General features: G+C 45.4%; 1 protein-coding gene and 2 long non-coding RNA genes across 3 annotated transcripts in view; 2 read left to right on the forward strand and 1 right to left on the reverse strand.

Annotated features, from left to right (window-relative positions):
- Positions 1 to 25,871, forward strand: part of MPG (N-methylpurine DNA glycosylase) — a 42,729-nt gene that overhangs the window by 12,653 nt on the left and 4,205 nt on the right. The window contains exons 3-4 of the mRNA XM_043524425.1: positions 1,843 to 2,047; positions 11,295 to 11,396. Coding sequence (XP_043380360.1) covers positions 1,843 to 2,047; positions 11,295 to 11,396 — 307 coding nt within the window. The remainder of the gene's footprint in view (positions 1 to 1,842; positions 2,048 to 11,294; positions 11,397 to 25,871) is intronic.
- On the reverse strand, positions 5,583 to 8,233 carry LOC119567213. The gene is made up of 2 exons (XR_005227125.2): positions 8,098 to 8,233; positions 5,583 to 6,638 (listed from the first exon to the last, which is right to left on the reverse strand). It is a non-coding gene; the product is annotated as an uncharacterized LOC119567213 (long non-coding RNA).
- LOC119567212 lies at positions 8,453 to 11,170 on the forward strand. The gene is made up of 2 exons (XR_005227123.2): positions 8,453 to 9,608; positions 10,485 to 11,170. It is a non-coding gene; the product is annotated as an uncharacterized LOC119567212 (long non-coding RNA).

The following is a 25,871-nucleotide window of genomic DNA, read 5'->3' on the forward strand; positions in this document are numbered from 1 at the left end:
ATTAGTATGCACCGTCAATAGGACACAGAAACCTAAATAGAATAGAATACATCATAGGATATTTTGCATATGTACTAGTGAATGAGGATAGATAAGGGCATTTGCTTATTTTTCCACTAGGAGAAACCCTTGTCTTTATTCTACTTCAGTGAATTGTTTTTGTTGTAATGGAGGACAAAATACAGATGTAGTTTGCTAATCATCAGTGGAAGAGGTGTCCTGAGTGGCTTTCTTTGTGCACATTTGGGGTAGCTGAGAAAGAAAGGAAATGGCTATGTGAATCTTAAAACCACAATTTGATCCTCAGCATTTCTTCTGTTTAAAAGAAAGAGTCAGCCATGTGTGTCTGATGCTTTTGGAGCATAAAAACTGACTGTCATTAGTCACAGATCGTGACTTCAGACTGGCCAAAAAATTAGTATGCTTCTGAAGCCTCTCTGTGCATATTCCATGACTGAAAATGGTAAACTCAGTAATTTCTCTGATACTCTTGATAACTCTGGAGTTGTTAAAAACAGATTCTAAAATGCAACAGTTGTAGTGTTTGATGCAGACCTCTGGCAAATCCATTACTGGATCAGGCCAACAATTGCTTTAGCAATCCAGTGCAAGCATCTGGCAGGAATTAAGCTCTCTGCTTCATGAGGGTCATTCCAAAACCACTTATTTTTAAATATGGGAGTGCAGAATGTAATATAATTAAACAGAGAGTTTGTGCCCAAAAGAGGCTACGTTGAAGTATTTCATAAACACATTAAATAAAACAAGATGTCTGGAAACAACATTAGGTCAAACCACAAAAAACAATGTGTATGGATTTTGCTTATGTTTTGTTTCTCTCTCTCTCGTTTTAAAATTCTTTTCACCATTCTCTATTTCTCCACCTACACTGAATTATTTACCTAAGTGCCAGCAGCAGGGAGCCTGTTTCAATAGTGAAGTTTTGTCAAGCTGTTGCCCAGAGTCTCTCCGCTGCATGTTATGTAGTGTGGAAACTACAAAAGTATTATTAACACCCTGTTTATGACTATGTGCCCAGCTGGGGACCAGGACTTGGTACTAGTCTTGGTAAGACTGTGTCCAATGAGGAAGTTATTTCATCATATTTGTTGTCGTATTTTCCTCTGAATTAAATAATACACATTTAATGATGTGCTAAAGTTGTGATTTAGAGTCAGTGTCAGGGAGTTAACAGGTGGCACTCTTTGCTTCAGCCAATACACATGTTGGATGGAACAAAAAACAAGTGTGCAGGCTGGAAAAAATGACCTTATTTTATGCCTATGTAACACCATAAATTTGTACTGCATGATACAGTCACATTGAAAAAAATGGAACTTATGTTAGGAACTTATGATAGGTAAGTTTCTGGATCCTTGGACTGAGGTGTGGCACCGGATGGGAGCTGGAAAAGCTCACATTAGTTTGCAGAGCATTCTATGGGAGATGATGGAGAAGCGCCCATTATGCTGTGTGATAATCCCTGACTCTTTACATTTCTGTACTTCTCATGCTTTTTCCAGTGACCAAGGCTGTGTCTATACTAGAGGGACTATTCTGGCATAGTTATGTTGGCGTAGCTGTGCCAGCAGAGCCTTGTAGTGTAAGTGCAGCCTACATCAATGGAAGGGGTTTTTCATTTGTTGTAGGAACACTGGCTCCCCAGACAAAGTTAGCTTCTGTCGACATAGCTGTGCCTACACTCAGGGTTAGGTCGGTATAGCTGCATGGGTCAGGGGGTTGAGTTTTCTTCACACTCCTGACTAATATAGCTATGTTGACCTAACTAAGGGGTTCCTTACTGTGGGACTCACTAACACACACTTTTGACCTCTCTTTCAGATTTTAGTTCATAAACTTCCTGATGGCAGAGAACTCCGGGGAAGGATTGTGGAAACGGAGGCATATCTGGGTGGGGAAGATGCAGCTTCCCATTCAAAGGGAGGGAAGCAAACTGCAAGAAATGCAGCAATGTTCATGAAACCGGGAACCCTGTATGTGTACCAGATCTATGGGATTTATTTCTGCATGAATGTTTCCAGCCAGGGTAAGTGGGGACTCAAGAGTTATAATGATTACGGAATGAGGTGCTTCCATAGTGTAGATATTCATACTTGCCATGTCCTCAGTCATTTATGAGCTTCATACAGACTCTTAGTCTGCAAAGACAGTTGCTACCACCACCTTTGCCTCCCCTCGTGACTTAGGGCTGGCCTACATGGGGGGGGGGTTTCGATCTAAGTTACGCAACTTCAGCTACGTGAATAACGTAGCTGAAGTCCATGTACTTAGATCTACTCACCGCGGTGTCGTCACTGCAGTGAGTCGACTGCTACTGCTCCCCTGTCAACTTCGCCTGTGCCTCTTGCAACGGTGGAGTACAGGAGTCGAGGGGAGAGCGCTCGGGCGTCAATTTATCGCATCTAGACTAGACGAGGCTAGACGCAATAAATCGACCCCTGCTGGATTGATCACTGCCCACCGATCTGGCAGGTAGTGTAGACATACCCTTGGTGCTTCTGCTCATGGACCCGTAGCTAAAAACAACCCCGGAAGACTTGGCCACTTTAAATTTAATGTTGCCATTGACAACTAGTGAGTATTACACACATGTTGCAGGCAGGGCCTGTCTCTTACCACGTGTATGTAATGGATTTAGCAGAATGGGGACCCGATCTCAGATGAGGCCTCTAGGCAGTACTGGAATACATATAATATTTGAGTCTCTAAGGTATAATCTGTATTTGATAAACTTTTCTTAGGATGAATTTAGAAAATTCTCGGTGTTGTTATCCTGAGATGCTGCCTCATGTGTGCAACCTCTGTGCTAGACAACACTGATGGTGGTTCATGGTAAATTTGTTTACAGTCTTTCGAGGACACAATGTAGCCTGATCTATAGATTATGTATTAATTATATTGATTGATTCAGAACTCTCAGTTATCACTTTGAGGGTTGACAGGTTCGTGTCCCAGTATCAGGCTCAGTATTATTAAAATTACTATATATTTGGGAACCCCTATGTGCACTGTTGCAACACTCACACTATAGGAACTCTTCTATATTTACAATAATTTATTAATACATTTAGCACAGTCACAAACACACTAACTCTGTAAGGTAGATAGAGATAATACAGAATGTACATCTGAATATCCATATACTCACATTATCTCTTGCAGAACAACCTGAAATGTTAGCCATCACCTTCCTCATCATCACCAGTGGCCATTATTCTGGCCCCTCCCAAGGGCTACATCTCTCTCTCCTCCCGCATACAGGCTGGGATACAGCTTTTATAATATGTTACACTAACACCACTATGTCTAATGCGTTGGGGTTTCTCCCCTCTTCCTTATTTGTATTTCCTCACCTACCAAAGTTGGCGTGTCATTCTCCTATAGGTTAGCATATTAATGATCTCAACTTATTGTCATGTAGGTCAACTCGTTGCCATGGCACTATTGTGGTCAGACATTTGTGGACGTTTTATCCCAAAGCTGGTGTTAGCTCATGTTCCTGTGGTTGGCTGATGTCATTATGGACAAAATTCCCCCTCACACTATTATTTCCAGTTCCCCAAAACTTAGGGGTGATCATTAGGTCACTGATCTGTGCCAAAGTTCCTAGGCCTCAAGTCTTATGCTAACTGCTGAAGCCAGTGTCTTACAGGATACATGCCTTATATTTACTTCCTTATGTGCCTTATATTTACTGTTGAATATAGGCAGCATATAATGAAGGCAAGGCAGTGAATATAATAAAGGCAAGCTAGCTTTATGGGCTATAACAAGTCCTCGTATCTGGTGGAATGATGGGAAAATTTGGTGTCTCCTGCCCAAATCATGAGGGGTTGCTGCTGTTGGAAAAGGACTGTGAAATATCAGAGTCTGTGACTTGATTTACCTTAAAAGAAAACTCCCTTATTTTTGAAGAACTTCAAACTTGTTTCATTGTTGTTTTTAAAGATAGTTAAACTCTTGGTCTTCTGAACAATTTATGCACACAAAGAAAAATTAATAAGGCATCTGAGAGCTGCTCATTTGGGAAGAATCACTACAGATTGACTGAAGTAAACTTCTTGCACTGTGGTGATAATATTAGGAAGCCCTCATCAGGGGAGCTGGGACTGCAGTTGGTGTGAAGGACTTCAAGTTATATTGAAACTTATCTGAAAATATCCTTCCAAGCCTGCCCATGTGTTATTCATTGACGTGCAGAATGACTTTCCTTCCGTTCTACTTTGTCTCACTTCCTGTGCAGTTTGGAATAAAGTTATGGGTTACTAAAGACATCCTAATATTGCAATAGGTTATTCTTAGAGGAACTATGTAATTTATTTTATTTTGGAATTTTCAGACGATATTTTTTAATGGTTTTGCATTTGTGCCAAGGGGGTTTTTAAAAAAAAAAATCACTTGGCATTTTCCTAAGTAGGAAGCAAATGTTCGTAGTACAAGTGATCATGAATCTTCAGATGTCAGTCTTTTGGAGCTCAGCCAGCCAGTGTCAGCTTAAAACCATAGGGAAGAACTAGTATATCTCCCATGGCTGTTCCAGGAGGAATCTTGTGTTCCTGAATGGAGGAGTCTGGATTGTATTGGACTAGCACATGTGAATTTCATTGAGATGTCTCTGTCGAGTCTGTCCAGATAATAAAAGGCAGAGTGCTTCCTCATCTGGGTTGGGATTTATACAGTTTGAAATATTGGAAATAATAATCTTCTGTTAAAAAAAAAAAACAACCACCATCTTTTGTGCTTAAATTGAGTCCCTTGACATGATAGAAATTGGCTCTGTCAGCAGCTTTTCCTCAGATACCTGTGTTCAGGCTTATTAGAAGGGCTGATGTCTGTGTGCGGTCTGTTCATATATTCACTGGGTTGTTTTTGTTTTAAGATAAAAATTTGTCCTCATCAGTAGCCCTACAGGGGATTTGCAAGAACAAATTTGCCCCTCGTGGGCTGCTCTTCCATTGTACGTCTGAGTCTTGTATTGGAGCTGAGAGCGTCAGGTGGGTTGGTGAAGCATTTGTACAGATACATGTCAGAACATGTAAAGAACAGCTAGGCAGAGTCTGTTGATACAGATTGCCTTGCTCCTGTAGTAGCTTCCAAAGACCTGTCTACATTTAGGAAATCCGTCCCCTTGGAACTGCACTGATGTCATTGTGCTGCGGCAGACATCCAGCATTGGTGCAGAAGTAGCTGTGATTCTTTCTTGGGGTGCCCAGGGCTGTGAGTCACTGTTACCCCCCCTTGCCTCTGTGAGAGAGAGACAGAGAGAGAGACTTGTTTGTGCTAAACTCGGTGTCAGCTCCCTGACATCCCCAGTCTATTAGTCACCCAAACAAATTCCTCAGGGCTCTGCCAGCCCCTGCTTTGTCTTGAAAGTTAACACTGGATGTACCCCAGTCCCTGAGCTCCTCTGAGTATCCCCCTGTAGTGTTCAGCCCCTGTCACCGGTCGCTCTCAGTAATTACCAGATTTGCTATTCCCAAAGGAACGATATATATACACACACAGCTTCGTTGGTACAGCTCAGAATCAGGGTCTGTAAGACACCATAGCACAGAGATGTATTTATAGTGAAACAATTGTAAGTTTATTGTCAAAGATAAAGATTTAAGAGATACTGAGAAAGGATAATGGAAACAGAAATGGTTACATGTAAAGCAAAAGGTATAACATGGTCCTTAGAGCCTACGTTTACCTTTAACAGGCTGAAATCCTTGTCTAAAGCAGCGTCTCGTCTAAAGCCGTGTCTCACCTAAAGCTTCTGCCTAGTGTCACCAATCTGCATGGCTAGGATCCAGCATTCATGAATGCAAAAGGCGCTGTTCTTTTTGCTCCCTTGGTGATGGACAACCAAAATATCTGTCTTGTCCCCCAGTTATAGACCAGTAAAGGTTGGAAACACCCTCCATTTGTTCTTCAGTGTGCTGACCCTCAGGGGGACTTCTCAGCCTCATGCTGACTTGGAATGCAAATGTAGCTCCTGTGTGTTTGGCTTACAGTGCTTAATTTACATCAGAGACAGGGACAGGTGAATGGCTATAGTTTGTCTGGCAGAAAACCTGTTTGTCAAATTTGCCTTTTTAAATAGTTTAAAACATATTTTAGTAGGTACATATAACTGCTTACACACCATCTGTATGTACAGCTTTCATCATGTATGGCCAGTGTGTCTCCAGCTTTCATTTGATACCTTACAATTCATAATTTATAGATAAATACCGTGAAAGCAATGTGTTCGCAGTAGTGAGTTTGTCAGGCCTGATAGGAATTGCTGACAGAGTAGTGAATCCTTTGCCAGTTGGCACCACTAGGCTTCTGTATTGCAGCAGCTCAATCCAGTAATTTACCAAAGGAGCAGGACTGGCATAATACCCGCTTCTTCGAGTGCTGGTCCTTACATGTGTATTCCACAAGCGGATACACACGCGCACCCTGCGCCTGAGATTTCTAGCAAGTCGTGTCCATTGGTCCGTGCCTGTTTAGTTGTTCTTGTTGTGCTCTCAACCAAGGGTGTAAGTGTTGGTGGGACTTATACCTCTTCAGTTCCTTCTTACTGTTGCGTGGCCCAAGTCGGAATCCTCTATGTCCACAGATTTCTCCAGGCTTCTTCTGCTTCAAACCTGTAAATATATAGTATAGTTAGGGTATGTCTACACTAAAAACACAACAGCAGCACAGCTGCAGCATAGACCCTTACTACAGTGACAGGAGGGGTTCTTCCATCTCTGTAGTAAATTAACCGCTCTGAGATGCCATAGCCAGGTTGATGGAAGATTTCTTCCGTCAACCTAGAGGAGTCTGTATCGGAGCTTAGGTCAGCTTAATTACATTACAGTGTGTGAAATTTTTCACAGCCCTGAGTGATGTAGTTAAGAGGACCAAATTTTGGGCTTGTCTACATTACCCTCTGGATCGACGGGCAGTGATTGATCCAGTGGGGGTCGATTTTATTGCATCTAGTCTAGACGCGATAAATCGACTGCTGAGCGCTCTCCCATCGACTCCGGTACTCCATGGAGTCGACGGGGGAGCATCAGCCGTCGACTTACCCCAGTGAAGACACCACGGTAAGTAGATCTAAGTACATTGACTTCAGCTACATTATTCACAATCAGCCTCCCCCCCACTCCCTCCCCGCCCCGGGTGTAGACCAGGCCTCAGTAGCGTAGACCAACCCTTAGTTTCTCCCTGCCCTCATGGAGTCTCTCCCTATGGACAAAGATGCCCAGAGTCCAAGGTTTAAGAACTGCATCTCCTGTGCCCATTCCTTTTCTGTGAGCAATGAGCACCAACCCTGCCTCTGTTGTCTGGGAGAAGTGCATATCTAAGCTAAGGGCAGTATTTGCTGTTCATTTCCCCCTGGAACCTGTGAGGCACAAGAGCTGTGGCTAAGAAAACATCCTATGGAGAAGGCTATGAGACCTCAGTCTGATCCAGACCAGGGAGATTCCCCCATACATCAGCCTCAACTGACGAGCAGCATGCCTCCGAGCACAAGCTTGAGAGCAGAAGCCAGAGCTGCTAAGCCTAAGAAGTCATCATCCAGGACTTCTCATGAGAGTAAGGGATGCTTCTGTAAGCATAAGGACAGATCTCCTTCCAGGTCTGCGCCCAAGTCGGGTGAGTCCTCACATGTGGGCAAGGATCGAAGGAGAAGAGATGTGGTGGAACCAATTTCAGCTCTGATCCTTAAGCCTAAGGATCGGCATATACTTACACCATCTAAGAGCTTCCAAATAGACTTTGATGGTACCGACCCATCACTGTAAAGACCTGCCATCCACAATGATTGTGGATGCACAAGATTGATTGGTCACGACTACTTGCACATCATGGATTCTGGGACAAACTGAAACTTGCACCTCACCAGAGGATATCTTCACCCTACCTTATCCTTAGTTTTCTCTTCTTTCGGGTCTGACCAGAAACATTGTGAATGGTTATGCTGGTAGGAGAGTGAACCGAGAGCACTCATGGCTGATCTGTCTTACACTATTTTTCATTAGGAGGTTTCCCTTCACCTGCAATTCATCCCAAAAATAATTTCCGAGTTACACATAAATCAATCTATCGATTTACCGGTATTCTTCCCAAAACCTCCTGTTTCTAGTGAGGACAGGAGACTTCACTCTCTGGATGTCAGTGAGCTCTGGTGTTCTACCTGCAAAGGACAAAATGGATAGAAAATCACCAGGATTAATTGGCGCTATAGCGGAGTGGTTATGAGGACAGGTATTATCTGCTCAGAAACTATCTAAGTAGATCTCCAGCTGCATCATTCTGTATTACCAATTAGTGCATATTCCTCCCCTGGCTGGGGTGAGAGCCCATTCCACTAGAGCACGAGCCACTTTGGCAGCACCTCTCTGAGAGGTACCTATTGTGAACACAGGTTCCGACTTTCTTCTGTCTGGATGGGTGCTCCACCCCCACTCCACCCCTTTCCCCAAGGCCCACCCCCGCCTGCCTCTTGCTGCCCCCACTCCATTCCCTCCCCACAAGGACCACCCCGCTCTGCCCTTGCTCCGCCTCTTCCTGCCCCCGTGCTACCCGCTTCCCCCAGCACCTCCCCACCGCTGCTGAACAGTTGATGGCCGGGTGGCTGGTGGGTGCTGAGCACCCACTATTTTTTTCCATGGGGGCTCCAGGGCTCGGGCTCCAGGGCTGTAGACCAGCTACCTGAAGCTCCATCCCTACATTCAGGAAACATTTATGTTTTAGTTCAAGCCTTCTCTGCAGATGCAGCTGTTGGGACTGCAGTATGACAAGAATCTATAACAACTGTATCCTCACCACCTGCTCCTGTTTAATTACTGCTTATCAATCACCCACATGTGGAATACACATAGGGACCAGTGCTCAAAGAAGAAATGGAGGTTGCTGACCTGTAATTGGAGGTTCTTTTGAGATGTGTGGTCCCTATCTATATTCCACTACTCGCCTTCCATCCCCTCAGCTTTGAATTCTTCTGATTTGCGGTAAGAGAGGAACTGGAGAGTCTGCACTGCCCTTATGCCCTCAGTTCAGCGCTCAAGGAGAACAGCTGCACAGGCGTGGACCAATGGACACTACTTGCTAGAAATCTCTGGATCTCAGCCACATGATGCATGTGGGTATTCACATGTGGCATACAGATAGAGACCACACATCTCAATCAGTGTTCCCTCTAATTTTTTCCATCCATGTACGGAATAAATTTTGTTATATGCACTGAGGGATGTGTGCCACCAGTAAAAACAAAAAACCTAGATATAATATATATATTTTTTAAAGTTACCATAGGGATAATTACTCCAGCCAGGACAGGTTAGGGATTTTAGAACTCACTACTCAAAGAATTAAATTTAAGTGTAAGAGAAATAAAAATTATGAAATGCATTGACGAGTCAAAACACTAAAATAACTCACCTTGAAAGAATAGAATTACAGAGAATATATGGCAAAGAGTCCTGTGGCAACTTATAGACTGACAGATGTATTGGCGCTGAAGCTTTCATGGGTGAATATCCACTTCGTCAGATGCATGAGAATGTGCATTGCAGGAAATACCAAGAAGTAACAACAACAATAATACAAGTATGTGTTGGGAGGTGAGTGTGAAAGAGACTGTGCGTGCATGTGTGTGACACACAGAGACATTGTGTGTGCTGGCTGCTGGGGAAAGCCGTACGCTGTCTCTTTAAGACACTCACTGAAAGCTCTCCTGCTCTGTCCTAAGCCCTGTTATCTCCCCTCCCCCACTCTGCCCAGATGGGGTACATGGGGAAGGGGAGAGAGAGACTGTGTGAGCTGGCTGCTGGGGAAATCTCAGAAACACTGCACTGGGTCTTTAAGACAGGCACTCAGTCACTCACCGTTCAGACCTCAGTAGTTCTAAGTCCTCCTGAGCCCTGCTCTGTGGAGATGGGGTACAGGGGCCAGGGGAGGGGGACACCCTGCCATCAGCACCCCCTCCCTCCCTGACCCCCCACAGCCAGCAGGAGGGTCTCAGGAGCAGCTGCAGGACAGAGCAATGTTGGGGGTGGGGGAGCACCTGAACACAGGCTGCCGGCTGTGCGCGCTCAGTTAATCAGCTGGACAGCACTTAAATCTCTCCTGCGCGGCTGACCAGCCCCCAGCTCCTAGCCCCGCCCCCAGCCTCGGCCGCTGACTGCGACTACATTCCCTGTCCCGCTCCCAGCCCTAGCCCCACCTTCAGCTGCAGCCCCAACCTCGGCCCCCTTACCTCTGTCCACGACCTTTCCCCCACTTCCCCAGAGCTGCAGCCCCACTCCTGGCCCCAGGAGGGGTGGGGGGCACGGACAGGAGTGAGGGGAGCGTGGCCCCTCAAAATTTGGGGACCACTGGTATAGAATAACTAGGGGACTGTAGCAATAGAGCATGACTTTAGATGCTACTAGTAATTCCCATAACAGCAACGGTTGCTGTTGCGGGAATTATACATTTTGTTATTCTTTGAATTACAGCAGCAGCCAAAGGCTTCAATCAAGAGCAGGACCCCATTGTGCTGGGCGCTGTACCAACACACAGATTCTCCCTGCTCCAAAGACAAAGAAGACAGATAAAGTGTGGAAGGGGAAAGAGGTGCAGAGAGGGGAAGGAACTTGCCCAGGGTTGCGCAGCAAGTCAGTGGCTGAGTTTGGAATAGAACAGTGAGCAGTGTCCCCCGCTTTATGCAGTCTTTTTGGAAGAAAAGCTGATCAATCCAACTCCCCATCTTGTCCTTGTATGTAACCTCTGGAGGTGGTGTTTCTATGTGACTATCCTATCTATCACATCATCTGGTATGACACCCTCATGCAAGAAGGATACATGTGCCCTGATTAAAGTCCCTTGGTTGGTCAGTCTTTAGCATTGTAACATTTTCCAGCAAGGGCTTAGGGTCGTTGGACATGTTGGTTTAGCTAATTTTCCCTCTGAAAGATTGCCTTGAGGTCTACACTTGCCCAGCAGAGCTCAAGGTTTTCCCATCCCTAAACAATTCAGAGTCCTAAGCTCTTAACATTGACACGGTAGACAACCTTTGAATTGACAGTTTCAGGAATGTGTATGCAGACAGCGAGTCACACTTCTGCCTCTGTGCTAACATACATAAAAAATATGGTATCTGGAGACAGAACAAGAGCTGAAATAAAAAAACAAATGTAACTCAGATCACTCAGGATTTTCATGATCAACTTTAGAGGGAAAGCAGCATTGGTAAGAGAGTCCTAAAAATGTCAGTAACCTTAAATCCACTCAGCTGTTTCAACATCATGTCTTTGTTACTGTTAAAGCTGAAGCACATTTGGGAGCCAAGCAGCTGCTAAGATGCATGACTAGAAAAGCAGGCGGTAGGTCAGTGGAAAACCAGAAGAAACAATACACACAGTTCTTTGGTGAGCTATGTTCAGCTTTTTCATTGTCACATTCGGTGTTTGCCTTATGTTCCCAGAGAGGGTTGACAACCCAATCTAGAAAACATAATCCGTGGAATAATTACAGTGTTTGTTTAAAGTATTAAATGAAACAATACCAACTCAGCAAATTACATAATGTGTGATTCATGGGATCTAAAGTAAAACACATTTTATCTTTAGCAAAACCAGCTGTGAAACATCACATCAGACATGGTCATTTAACTGGCTACTTCAGTACTATTCAGAGTGAAATCTCACCTCTGATGTACAAGAGCCTCAGGGGGCTATTTCCCTTCCACCTGTCCACAGCTGCCTTATTTCGAACACATCATTTCTCCTGTTATGTTTGTACCTAATCAAAATTATGCACTTTACTTAGAAAGGAAGCAGTAAAGCAGTGGTTCTTAACCTGGGGTGCATGCACCCCCTGGGGGTGTGAGATGCCCTTTCTGGGGGTGCGAGACATGCCAGATTTTTTTAGAAGATAAATAATTGAAAACACAGATTAAGCACAGGCATGTAAGTACAACTGCTTTGTTTCATCAAACCTATGTATTTATTAACTTTATACATTTTTTAATGATTACTGTATTATACAAACAAAAAATATATCTAGGTTTAAAGAACTGATCTACCTCAATGATTTTTGATAAGGGGTGCGAGAACATATTTTGATTTTTGATAAGGGGTGCGAAAACATATTTTGATTTTTGATAAGGGGTGCGAGAACATATTTTGAGAACCAAAGGGGTGCAGGCTGCAATAAAGGTTAAGAATCACTGCATTAAAGGATTAGAAAACATGGTTTATAGTTTTCAGAGTAACAGCCGTGTTAGTCTGTATTCGCAAAAAGAAAAGGAGTACTTGTGGCACCTTAGAGACTAACCAATTTATTTGAGCATAAGCTTTCATGAGCTACAGCTCACTTCATCGGATGCATACTGTGGAAAGTGTAGAAGATCTTTTTATACACACAAAGCATGAAAAAATACCTCCCCCCACCCCACTCTCCTGCTGGTAATAGCTTATCTAAAGTGATCACTCTCCTTACAATGTGTATGATAATCAAGTTGGGCCATTTCCAGCACAAATCCAGGTCCCCCCCCCAAACCCACTCTCCTGTTGGTAATAGCTTATCTAAAGTGATCACTCTCCTTACAATGTGTATGATAATCAAGGTGGGCCATTTCCAGCACAAATCCAGGTTTAACAAGAACGTCTGGAGGGGGTGAGGGGGGGTAGGAAAAAACAAGGGGAAATAGGTTACCTTGCATAATGACTTAGCCACTCCCAGTCTCTATTCAAGCCTAAGTTAATTGTATCCAATTTGCAAATGAATTCCAATTCAACAGTCTCTCGCTGGAGTCTGGTTTTGAAGTTTTTTTGTTGTAATATCACAACTTTCATGTCTGTAATCGTGTGACCAGAGAGATTGAAGTGTTCTCCGACTGGTTTATGAATGTTATAATTCTTGACATCTGATTTGTGTCCATTTATTCTTTTACGTAGAGACTGTCCAGTTTGACCAATGTACATGGCAGAGGGGCATTGCTGGCACATGATGGCATATATCACATTGGTGGATGTGCAGGTGAACGAGCCTCTGATAGTGTGGCTGATGTTATTAGGCCCTGTGATGGTGTCCCCTGAATAGATATGTGGGCACAGTTGGCAACGGGCTTTGTTGCAAGGATAGGTTCCTGGGTTAGTGGTTCTGTTGTGTGGTATGTGGTTGCTGGTGAGTATTTGCTTCAGGCTGGGGGGCTGTGTGTAGGCAAGGACTGGCCTGTCTCCCAAGATTTGTGAGAGTGTTGGGTCATCCTTCAGGATAGGTTGTAGTTCCTTAATAATGCGTTGGAGGGGTTTTAGTTGGGGGCTGAAGGTGACGGCTAGCGGCGTTCTGTTATTTTCTTTGTTAGGCCTGTCCTGTAGTAGGTGACTTCTGGGAACTCTTCTGGCTCTATCAATCTGTTTCTTCACTTCCGCAGGTGGGTATTGTAGTTGTAAGAATGCTTGATAGAGATCTTGTAGGTGTTTGTCTCTGTCTGAGGGGTTGGAGCAAATGCGGTTGTATCGCAGAGCTTGGCTGTAGACAATGGATCGTGTGATGTGGTCAGGGTGAAAGCTGGAGGCATGTAGGTAGGAATAGCGGTCAGTAGGTTTCCGGTATAGGGTGGTGTTTATGTGACCATCGTTTGTTAGCACTGTAGTGTCCAGGAAGTGGATCTCTTGTGTGGACTGGACCAGGCTGAGGTTGATGGTGGGATGGAAATTGTTGAAATCATGGTGGAATTCCTCAAGGGCTTCTTTTCCATGGGTCCAGATGATGAAGATGTCATCAAATGGCCCAACTTGATTATCATACACATTGTAAGGAGAGTGATCACTTTAGATAAGCTATTACCAGCAGGAGAGTGGGGTGGGGGGAGGTATTTTTTTCATGCTTTGTGTGTATAAAAGATCTTCTACACTTTCCACAGTATTCATCCGATGAAGTGAGCTGTAGCTCACGAAAGCTTATGCTCAAATAAAATGATTTATAGTGGTAGACTCAAGGAGCTCAATCTAGATGGTTAAGGGATGCCTTGATTAGTCTACGTATCTACATGGGGAGCAAATATTTAGTAATCTGCTCTTCAGTCTGGCAGAGGAGGGTATGACATGATCCAATGACTAGAGGTTGAAAATAGACAAATGCAAACTGGAATTAAGACATAACATTTTTAACAATGAGCGTTAATAACCGTTGGAACAATTTACCAAGGATGGTGGTGAAGTCTCCCTCAATGACAATTTTTAAATCAAGGTTGGATTTTTTCTAAAAGATCTGTTGTAGGAATTATTTTGGGGAAGTTCTGTGGCCTGCATTATACAGGGGGTCAGACTAGATCCGGAGTCTCAAACACGTGGCTTACGGAGTTATTTGCTGCGGCCCGCCAAGCTCCCTGCACCCCCACCCGCCCCTGAGTTATTTCCTGCGGCCGCCAAGCTCCCCTCACCCACCCTCCCTCCCCCAGCACACCGTGTCCCCGCTCCTCTGCCTACCTCCAGGCGCTTCCCACTTAGCACTTTCCAGGCGGGAGGGGGGAGGAGCGGGGAGCCAGGTGCTCAGGGGAGGAGGCGGAGCCAGGGTGGGGATTTGGGGAAGGGGTTGGAATAGGGGCAGGGAGGGGCTGGAGTTGGGGTGGGGACTTTGGGGCGGGGAAGAGATGGGGCAGGGGTGGGGCCTCATGGAAGGCGTGGAGTGGGGGTGGGGCCAGGGGCAGCTGGGGGGGGGTCTCAGTGATGCGGCCCTTGGGCCAATATACTAGTCCTCATGTGGCCCTCATGGTGATCTGAGTTTGAGATCCCTGAACTAGATGATTTCAGTTGTCCCTTCTGGCCTTGGAAGCTATGAAGCATTGCTTTCACCTTATTGCTGAGTGGTAGATGCATGTGTTTTTGGTGGTAAATAACTAGATCACAAAATCCTTTTTCCTGTTCAAGGGTTCCTTTGCCAGTAATCTTTCAGGGCTAAATTGTAACTTTACTTCCTCCTTTGGGTAAGCTGCACCACCCCAGGAGCAGAACAGAGCAGAAAATGACTTGTGACTCAGTCCCATTCCCTCCCCTGCTCCTCCCATGCATTGAGTGGGAAGTAAATTACTCCCTTTGTATACCTGGGCGGTTACCTTGGCATTGAGTGAAGGGAGGGGTCACAGCTGAGATTACCAGGTGAGGAGCCCAGCAGTTGGTGTCACAGTCTGAGCAGGGCACTAAGGAGGTGGGCTTCCTTTCTGTTAGTCCCCTGTGTGGCTGGAAAAGGACTTGAATAATCTTATCCCTAGTAATTTGTTACTGGGACCATCACATAAGTATTTACAGAGTTGGGTTTGGGGGCCATGTGGATCAGATGGGGTGAGAAGTGAAGGGGGATTTCAGGAGATGAGTGCCATATATTATATGGCATTTTCTGTATTATTATATCATGCTCATTTCCAGACTTTCTCCCATTGTCTTTTCCTTGAAAGGGCTGCCTGGGTGTGTTTGGGTGTCTAGGCTGTTAGCTAGACTGCACTGAAACCCACTTTCCACCTTGGTTCATTTTTGACCAAGTTTTTTGTTTATGAATTATCCCTTATGTGAACACGCCCTTGCATTAACCAAGATCTCTAGAGACTTTGGGAATCTTATTAAATTTAGCACCAAATAATAACCACAAACAGCTTCTCAGAAAGCATTTCCTTCTTAATGGAGACAAATGAAGGCATAAAAAGAAAATTTGAGAATGTTAGATTAGGGTATTTTTCCTTTACTCTAATCCCTTTCTTCACCAGAGACCATAATGAAAGGGGACTATGACATCACAAATTGATGTAGAGGAGTCGTCGTTGTTGTTTTCTTCCTCTTTTCCCAGCTAGCTGGAGTCAGGCGCTGGATCAGTCTTTGCTAGCTGCCGCTTACCAGTCCTTAACATACTTAATGCAGAAACCTGACGTAGGCCCTGGCCTTCAATCACAATATTCGTCTGTCTTGGTTCCACATGAGTCATCCACGTGACTTCAGTCTTTTCTTTACCCATTTTGAAACCATAGTTTGTTAGTTTCTTGGTCCAGGTATCAGTTCCTCACTATCAGCCAGTAGCACAGTATCATCTGCATATATCAACTCCTTACCATCTTCCATTTGGATTTGCTTACTTATAAAGTCCATCACAATTATGAATAGTAAAGGACTAAGTGCTGATTCCTCATGGAACTAAACTTTCACCTCAAAACTGTCTGTTACACTGAAAGGTGTCATGGAACCCTCACGTGAGCCCATCACTGTCTAGACAGGGTCCTCCAGCACCCCATAGAATTGTAGCAAAGACATCCACAGTCTCCTAGGAACTTTGACTGCTTTCTCCAAATCAAAGAAAGCTCAACCATGCTTGACTCTTCCCTCCAGCTTCTTTTCAATCCACCGTCTAGAGATGAGCATACCATCTGTCATCCACTTCCTTTTCTAAAACCAAACTGCTCCTTTCCTAAAATTGGCTCTGCTGTTCAGTGAATGCGGCTAATGTTCTCATGCAGTGGGACAGCAGATTGATTCCTTGGCATTCTGAACAGTCATGCATGTCACCTATTTGTTTGTATATCAGTACTAGCATGGACTTTCTCCATTTTCTTGGGATTTTCTTCTTTTTCCAAAATGCACGCAGGACTCGCGTGGGCCGGTATATATCACAAACACTACAGACAGGGGAGAAGAACCAGTCTTTGCCAAATGCAATGGGAGCAATTGGGGGGAAAAGAGGCAAGTTTTCTGCCTGGAGTTTCCAAGATGGAGACTGCTCAAGCCAGTTTTTGCACTTTATGGAGTTGGTATTAGATCTTATGAGTTACAGTAAAACATTATTAAGCAGGCTGTCTCTCATCGCTGCATGTACTTGTTCCAAAACAACGTATTACACTGTGCACCTCTTGGGGTGTTCTTCTGTGCCGCTGGAGGATATCTTGGGTCAATTTCTGAATTAGGAGAGGGATGACCCTGCTGGGATTTTCCTCTCTTTCTTGTTCCTCAGCTCTTTCTGTTGAGGATTCTCCCCTTCTGCTAACCTCATGGAGATTTCTAAAAACTTCAAACATATGTAACAAACTGCAGTGGACTAGAATCCTAAGCAAAGACTTAGGGCTTTCCTATGTACATTGTACAGAGAGAACGGCTGTCACAGCTTCTTCAGAGAAAACTCTGGAATCTCTCAACCATCTCGGTGGTTACTGCTCATGAGGATGCTGTGTATCCATCTGAAGTGAAACAACAATAAACCAAACCTGTTTGGGCTGTGGCTGTCTGGGAATTTGCCAAAGTTGAAATCTCTGACTTTATCAAGGCTCTATGAGGTGAAGGATGAGGGAGGTGAAAAATAGAACAAACTTTTCAGTGCAGCATATTTTCACTTTAGGAAAAGACTCCCCCAAAATATTATCAGACTCCTTTTTCTCTTAATTCAGGGAGTGCCCAGGACAGAGGGCTTGATGAGATGAAACAAAGAGATGATTATTATAAAAACAATAATTTATTGTTCATTCAGGTCCTTCCTTCCGAAGACATTGATGTACTTTACGAAGATAGATGAACTCCAGCTCCTAGCTCCCTGTCAGGTGGGGAATTCTCATCATTGCCAATTGATGATGAGGAAAACTGAGGTGTAGGGAGGTCAGTTTGAAACAATGAGTCAAAAGTACTTTCAGCCCCCCTAACCCATAGCATCAAACTTTTATGATAAAACACTAATGGGTTTAGTAAAGTTCAGCTTTGTGTCAAGGGTCCCAAGGGTGCATTTGAATGAGAGCAGTGGGAGGACTTCTTGGAGCCATTCCACTGACAACAAAAATCTCATTAACTGATCATACAGTGATCTTGTTGAGTCTGACACAGTGTGACTCATAACAACTGGAATGACCTAATCCCTAACTGCAGAGAGTCATGGGAAGTTGAACTGACAGGAAAGTCTGGCAAGGAGCTGGGCAATACGGGAACAAATGCTCATTTTCTCTAAGCTAATTGGAACTACAATATGGAAATCACTTACAAAGAACTTCGCTAAGGTGCAGTTAAGGCTGTTGCTGCATAACAGTGCCTCCTGTTCTCTGTGCTCTTCCTATTCCCATACTCCTGTGTGAAGAAGCCAGGAAACACCCAGTTAAGTTGCTGCTTCACACACAATCTGAACTCATCCCCCTTAAGGATGTCACTACCTTGCTGTCTCAGCCTCTCAGGCCTGGTCTGCACTTATAGAACTATTTCTGGTTGGGGTGATTGATTGATTTAACCAAATAGTTACACTGGTAACCACCACAGAGTGGACAGTGAGCTGTGTAAAGGTGACTTTTATCCTAGTAAAGTTCTTCCCCTTCCCGTGTGGGAATAGCTGTACTGCAATAAGGCACCTTTGTACTGATGATACGTGCTCACAGTATGAGGGCCATACCGCTTTAGCTAGGCCGAAAGCAGTACAACTCTCCCGTGTAGACAGGCCCTCACTCTATTGCTTAAACTTCAGGCAGCTATTCCCAAAAACCCCCCAAATGCATTGTTAGCCTATCTCCTTGTGCCTGTGCTGCTGGAAAGGAGGAGAAGGCAGTCCAGGGTGAGCTCTGCCAACAGGCAGCGGTTACTCCAGGTATCGTTGCTGCTATACAGGCCACGATGGAGGTCCCGTTGGACTGGATGAATAGCAGTCCCTATATAGAATTTTTGGCACAGTGAGAATGGGGTGCAGCTTTGTTGGGCAGGGGGCAAGGTGCTGTGGTGATCCTGTGTCACCTGTTCCCTCAAAGCCCCCTCCAGGTAGGGCATATGTTGGGTTGGGGATGGGCTGGGCACAGGAGGCCCCATGGGATTGCTGCAGCAAATGTAATTTAAAAGAGCCCTTAAATTGCTTTAAATTACACTGGAGGCCATTTTGGCTGTTGGGTAGGTGAGGGTCAGGGGCCAAGAGAGGTGACTTAGAGCTTAGATACGTTTCCCCCATGGCTGCTTTCCTTAGCTGCCCCAAGGATGAACTCAGCGTGGACAGGACTCTGGTCCTGTAGAACTGGCACTGGGTGCTGACTATTACAATGTAAAGTGAACAAGAGTCCTCCACTGTTTTCATTATATTCTGTAAGGCCAAGTCTTGTGCTACAAAGCCAGCAAAATGACCTTGATACATTGGAGAATTAGTATATTTAGAATTAATGAGATGAAGTCCAAGACAAGTGCAAGGTACTACGTTTAGGAAGGAAAAATCTAATGCACAACTAGAAAATAGGGAATAAGTGGTTAGGTGGTAGTACTGCTGAAGAGGATCTTGGGGGACAAATTGAATATGAATCAGCAGTGTGATGCAGTTGCAAAAAAGGCTAATATCAGTGTGAGATAATATTAGCAGGAATGCCATGTGTAAGACAGAGGAGGTAACTTGGGAGGCCTCAGCTGGCGCACTGTGTCCATTTCTGGGCACCACACTTTAAGAAAGATGTGGACAAACTGGAGAGTCCAGAGGAAAGCAACAGAAACGATAAAAGTTTAGAAAACCTGACCTATGAGGAAAGGTTAAAAAATGTGGTCATGTTTAGTCTTGAGAAAAGACCGAGGGGGGACCTGATAACAGTCTTCAAATATGTTAAGTGCTGTCCACCAAAGGATGGACAAGAAGTAATTGTTTTAATCTGCAGCAAGGGAGATTTAGGTTAGATAAGAGGAAAACCTTTCTAATTCTAAGGACAGTTAAGCACAATAGGTTTCCAAGGGAGGTTGTGGAATTCCGGTCCTTGGAGGTTTTTAAGAACAGATTGGACAAACACCTGTCAGGGATGGTCTAGGTTTATTGGGTCCTGCCTTAGCGCAGAGGGCTGGACTAGACAACCTCTTGAGGACCCTTCCCTACATTTCTGTGATTCTGTGAAAAGTATGTATACTGGTAAAAGTCAGTTATGCCGGTATAATGGTGTTTACCATAGGGGCTTCTGCTGATGCAGTTCTGTTGGTCAGGGATCACACCCCCGACCAACAGAGCTGTGCCTGCAAAAACCCCTTGTGTGGACATAGTTGTACCAGCAAAATGGCGCTTTTACTGGTATAGCTTGTTTTGCTCAGGGGATTGGGACGAGGGTGTAGTGAATCGTACCTGCAGAAGTATAGCTTTACTCCACAGTAGGAGTGCTTTGCTGGTCTAGTGTACCGTTATGCCTATAGTATTTTACCATGGTATAGTTGAACCAGCAACATTCTCCACTGTAGACTTGGCCACAGTAACTCCTGAAATGGACAAAGACAGGAGAGCATTTGACACGAGGACTTTCTGGACTATCCAGGCAGGGTCCCAAGCTTCCAGTGGGATCTGTTGTTGTTTTTTTCTGGTCTAACAGCAATTATATGGAGAGTTATGGAGCTTAAATGACTCAGTGGAAGAATCCCAGTCCCTCCCACTCAAAAGGCAGTTGTAGGTTTGTTGAATGTTTGTTACATTCATCCCCATAACTCTCATGAGTTAGTACAGTTCCTCCAGCTCGCTGGTATTTTGATGACCTCAGTGTTTGCTGTCAGCTCAGAGGTAGAATGTTGGCGATGGCTGCTCTGGCCAGTGGGAGGCTGGAGACAAGAAGCTTTGTAAGCATGTGAGTGGCAGCCTTGGATTCTTTGATGCTTTGCCATTTTGTCCCTTGGAACAAGAAGTCATGGTATAGGATGCTGGAACTGCTGAAGGCTTTGTTCAGATGAGCTCAAATTTTGGTGCTTTTGTGTATCTTGATTATATCTTTAGATTCATGAAAACATAACTAGTCAATGGGGATTTACAGATGCTCTTTACTCTGATGAGAGAATGAAACCCTCTGTGGACTTTACCAATCTAAATCTGCTTCATATGGGGCTTTACCAGTTTATGGCCTGCACGTTGCTGGGCTAGGTTCCCAGCCCACCCCAGGAACTAGTTACTCTGTGTTCTGATGGAGGTGCACAGCTGCTGCTGGAGAAATTATAGGCGGGGAGTGGGAGGAAGTTTATTGAAAAGTCTGGCAGATACCTGTTAACGTTCTTGAGTATACAATATATCCCGGCAACAGCAAAATAACCCTAATGCAAACAGCCTTCCCTGTGCCCAGAGGAGTTACACTGGGCTCTCGTCTTATCCCAGATGCTACATCCAGCTTTTCCTTGGCTTTCCTGCATCTAGTTTTTCCTGAACTTGCCTGTGTAGCTGCCTTGCTGCCAGATCTGGATGAATATGCTGATAAAATCCAGGGCACCAGTATTTCCCCCCCCCAGAGGCTCTGTGTCACTATGCATGCATTTCCCTGTAGCTTTCGTATTGCAGACAAGCACATAAAAGGAGACACTTTAGGAGCGGTGAGTCAGAGCGTCATCAAGGAAGGAGTATTTTATTCTTGCTAGCAGCCAAAAGCTATTTCCATGAATGAGAGCTGGAGCTATTCCCTGGGAAAGAACAGGTAGCTGCTTCGTGGGGGTGCTGACCACTACAGCTTCCTGGTCTCCTACTATTCAGAAAGTGAACTGGCATCTTCATTGCTTTGGGATTCCAGGCTTTATCTCTGTCTTTGACTCTACTCCTTGTATTGAGAGTTGGGCTTTTTGCATAGGCACGTGATGTAAATAGCTAGCACCTCCATACTGGAGCGAGCTGCTCTGGCCTGCACCACTGATGAATAGGCAGTGTAGATGGCCTGCTCTCATTCTATATAAATCCATGGTACGCCCACACCTTGACTACTGCATGCAGTTCTGGTTGCCCCAGCTCAAAACAGACATATCAGAATTGAACAAGATACAGAGAAGGGCAACAAAAGTGATTGGGGTAAGGAACAGCTTCCATATGAGAGATTAAGACGCCTGGGACTGTTCATCTTGGAAAAGGGATGACTAAGGGGGCATATGATAGAGGTCTATAAAATCATGAATGGTGTGGAGAAAGTGCATAGGGAATTATTATTTACCCCTTCGTGTAATACAAGTACTAGGGATCACCCAATGAAATTAATAGGCAGCAGGTTTAAAACAAACATATTTCTTCACACAACGCACAGGCAACCTGTGGAACTCATTGCCAGAGGTGTTGTGAAGGCTAAAACTATAACTGGGTTTAAAAAAAGAATTAGATAATTTCATGGAGCAGAGGTCCATCAGTAGCTACTGGCCAAGATGGTCAGGGATGCAACCCCATGCTCTAGGTGTCGTTATATCTCTGACTGCCAGAAGCTGGGACTGGATGATGGGATGCATCACTCCATAATTGCCCCCTTCTGTTCATTCCGTCTGAAGCACCTGGCACCAGCCATTGTCGGAAGACAGGATATGGGGCTAGATGGACCATTGGTCTGACCCAGTATGGACGTTCTTATGTTCTTATTCTACAAATAGATGCCAAGGAAATGACAAAGCCAGCTGATGGAGCCAGGGCTCCAGGGTGTGTGGACTGAGGTGGCTGTGGGGTTAGCGAGGGGAGATTCCAGCTCTCTGGCAGGCACAGCATCAGCCTGTACTGCGCCTCAAAGGGTTTATCTGTTCTTGTGGGGGGAAATACACGTGCTTGGGGGCGAGAGCATCCTGCATGTCTAGAAAAGCAGCTGCTAGGTGCAGTGAGGACTGGGGACATGGGTTCCCATTTGCCCAGATCCTGGGGATCCACAAGAAAAGTGGGAGGAGGCAGAGGTCAGCCACACGGCCCCCTCCGTCTGCCTTGTGGACTCTTCTGCAGGAGCTCTCCTGCCATTGTCTGAGTCTTCAGTAGTTGTTGACTCACAGTGGGGGAAAGACCTGCTACCCAGCATGAACTTCCAGCAAGGTACCCATAAGGTCGGCCAAGGACTGTGCTGCAGTGCCTGGCTCTCATCATCACCCCCTCTCATCTGCCACTGTAGCCTGTGGGTGCTGGTCCCAATGGGGTACAGCCATAGAGGAACTTCCAGGGGATCTCTCGGAGGCAGCACACCCTGCTCTGCCCTAAGGGAGTGCCATGTGGTTCAAATCCCATTGTTCATGTTAGTGGAGGGGATGACCTGAGCCTCAGTAATCTCTGTGTAAAAGCAGTATTGTTTTTAAGGAAATCCCCAAGGAACGTAGATTGATTCCAGATGGTGACCACAGTCACTAACAAGGAACAAAAGGAGCTGGTGTAATTAGTATTTGCTTGGAATTTCTTTGCTTGAATTTCTGTCTCTGAGCGTGTCTGAGGGTAAGCTAGGAAAGCTCCCGTCTGAATGCTTAGCTTTCAGGGATTGTGCTGCAAGACCAGCACGTCCTAGGCACCCCCATCACGGAAATGCAACAAATTGCTAATGTCTGTCAGAAATCGCTTTGCTGACTTTACCCGGCTGGATGGAGAGCAACAGAGACATCATGAGTCCAACACAAAACACACACCACAACTCAGCAAATTGTGTTCTCTACTAAACACATCCCACTGTGCTGCGGACAGAAATTTTAGGGAGTGCTCTGTTAGACTCATGTAGAGCATGAAGAGAAATCAGAGACTATTATGAAGCTAGGAAGTGCCATGGAGAAGCCTTTGCTGGACTGAGACACCTAGGCATTGAGGACTAGGCCCTGAACGGCTCTAGATGTTTCAAGCTGATTGGAGCTTGTGAGGGAGAGATTATTGTGGAGCTGGCATTACTGAGCACGCATATGTTGGAGATAAAGAATTCTGTGGGTGGCCAGCAGCACAGGGAGTGTTATGTGTAGGAAAAACGCACACAACTGGTCTCTGCTCGCCCACTCAGGGTCACAGACAGAACCTTCCTTACCATCAAAATGGAAAATATCTGGGTAGCACTCTCGTTTCCACTTAGGGTTGGGTTATGCTTTGTTCAGGGCTGTTTTCCCAGTATCGGGAAGAGCTGCAGGAGTTCAAGAAAATGTGTTCGATGCAAAGTCTGTAAGGAGTGAGATTTCCCAGAATGCCCTGAGAATGAACTAAGACACCAAAAGATCAGTGACCGCATTTCCCGGATGATTTGAGTTTTGAAGCATTCTCTCCTGCCATCCATATGTTGAAGGGGTTTTGTGTGCTGGTGTGAAGCTCCTGTGGCCACTTATGCTGGCTTTATTGCCAAAATCTTCTGTTCGTGCAGGGCTAGGCCGCCATTCCCCACCCCAGGATCCTGTCCTGTTCACACACCTTTCTCATGGGCCAACACATTTATTTCCATTGGCTCTGTTTTCTGCAGAGGCCAGTGCAAGAGTCAGCCTGTGATCTGCCCTGCAGAGCATCAGATGTAATCCCCAAGTACAGAAGCTACTCCATGCACAGCACTGGGCTCGCCTCTTGCTTTGCACCATGCGTGTCATTCACACTAGTGCAGAGTGGGTTCACACTCACTCTGTGCAATGTGCAGGGCAACGGGGAACCTGACCCAATGACTCCTCAGGTCACACTTGTGCCCCATGAAGTACAGGGGAGCCAGTGTGTCTGAGTCTGAATGGAAACGAGGAAGAGAATGGAAAATTCCTGCAGTACTTAGAATCAGAACCATAGTGTTAGAAGGGACTGCAAGGGTCATCTAGTCTAACCCCCTGCAAGATGCAGGATTTGTTGTCTAAACCATCCAAGACAGATGAAAACCTCCAGTGAAGGAGATTCCACAACCTCCCTAGGCAGTCTGTTCCATTGGCCTACTGTTCCTACGGTTAGGGTATGTCTAGACTACCCACCGGATCAGCGGGCAGCGATCGATCCAGCGGGGGTCGATTTATCATGTCTAGTCTAGATGTGATAAATTGACCCCCTGAGCGCTCTCCCGTCGACTCCTGTACTCCAGCGCCACGAGAGGCGTAGGCAGAGTCGACGGAGGAGCGGCAGCAGTCGACTCACTGCAGTGAAGATACCGCTGTGAGTAGGCCTAAGTATGTTGACTTCAGCTACGTTACTTAGACTGTTCTGTCCCCTCTCCCCCCCAGTGTAGACCAGGCCTCAGGAAGTTTTTCCTGAGATTCAATCTAAATCTGCTCTGCTGTAGTTTGAACCCATTGCCTCCTGTCCTGCCCTCTGTCGCAAGAGAGAACAACTTTTCTCCATGTTTTTTATGGCAGCCTTTCAAGTATTTGAAGGCCGTTATCATGTCCCCCCTAGATCTCCTCTTTTCCAAACTAAACATACCTAGTTCCTTCAGCCTTTGCTCATATGGCTTGCATTCCATCTCCTTGATCATCTTTGTTGCTCGCCTCTGGACCCTTTCCAGTTTCTCTACATCCTTTCTATATACTGGTGACCAAAATTGGATACAGTACTCCAGCTGAGGCCTAACCAGTGCCGAGTAGAGTAGTACTATCACCTCCTGTGACTTGCATGCTGTGTCTGCTAATGCAACCTAAATTTGTATTTGCTTCTTTTGCAACAGCATCACAGTGTTGACTCACACTTAGTGCCAGTGTGATTCATCAGTCCAAAGCTCTGAATCTGACCTGTCCTCTGGCTATTCATCTTTTCTGTAGCAGCAGCAGCAGGTCAGGGGGTGGGCATGCAGGGTGGGAAGAGTGGGGTATAAAGGCACTCTGAGAAATTTGCCATTAATCCTGTTTTGAGGTAGAGAAGATGAAATTGCTTTTTGACAACTGGTTCTAGGCTCCACGGTTTGATCTGTGGCTGCTCTGCTTCTGGGTGGGTCAGAACTGCCTCATAACTGATCGTAGTTGTGGCACAGTTCTGGCATGGATGATATTCCTGGGACACACAATCGTTATGCCAGTGTTACTGTCTTAGGGTTCAGAGCGCAGCATTATATTTAGAACAGCAATTGGAGGCCCTTCTGGGCCTCGTGAGGGAGAAGGCATTGCTGCGTCTGTGAGAGCAGGCGATTGAGGACTAGGCCCTGACTGGCTCCAGATGGTTCAGGCTGCCTTGAGTGTGTGTGAGGGGAGAGAATTCTTGTGGAGTCGGCATTACTGGCTTTGCAGATGTTGGAGATGAGGGGTCCCTGGGTGGCCAGC

The sequence above is a fragment of the Chelonia mydas genome, chromosome 10 (genome assembly GCF_015237465.2).
Source record: "Chelonia mydas isolate rCheMyd1 chromosome 10, rCheMyd1.pri.v2, whole genome shotgun sequence".
NCBI lineage: Eukaryota > Metazoa > Chordata > Testudines > Cheloniidae > Chelonia > Chelonia mydas.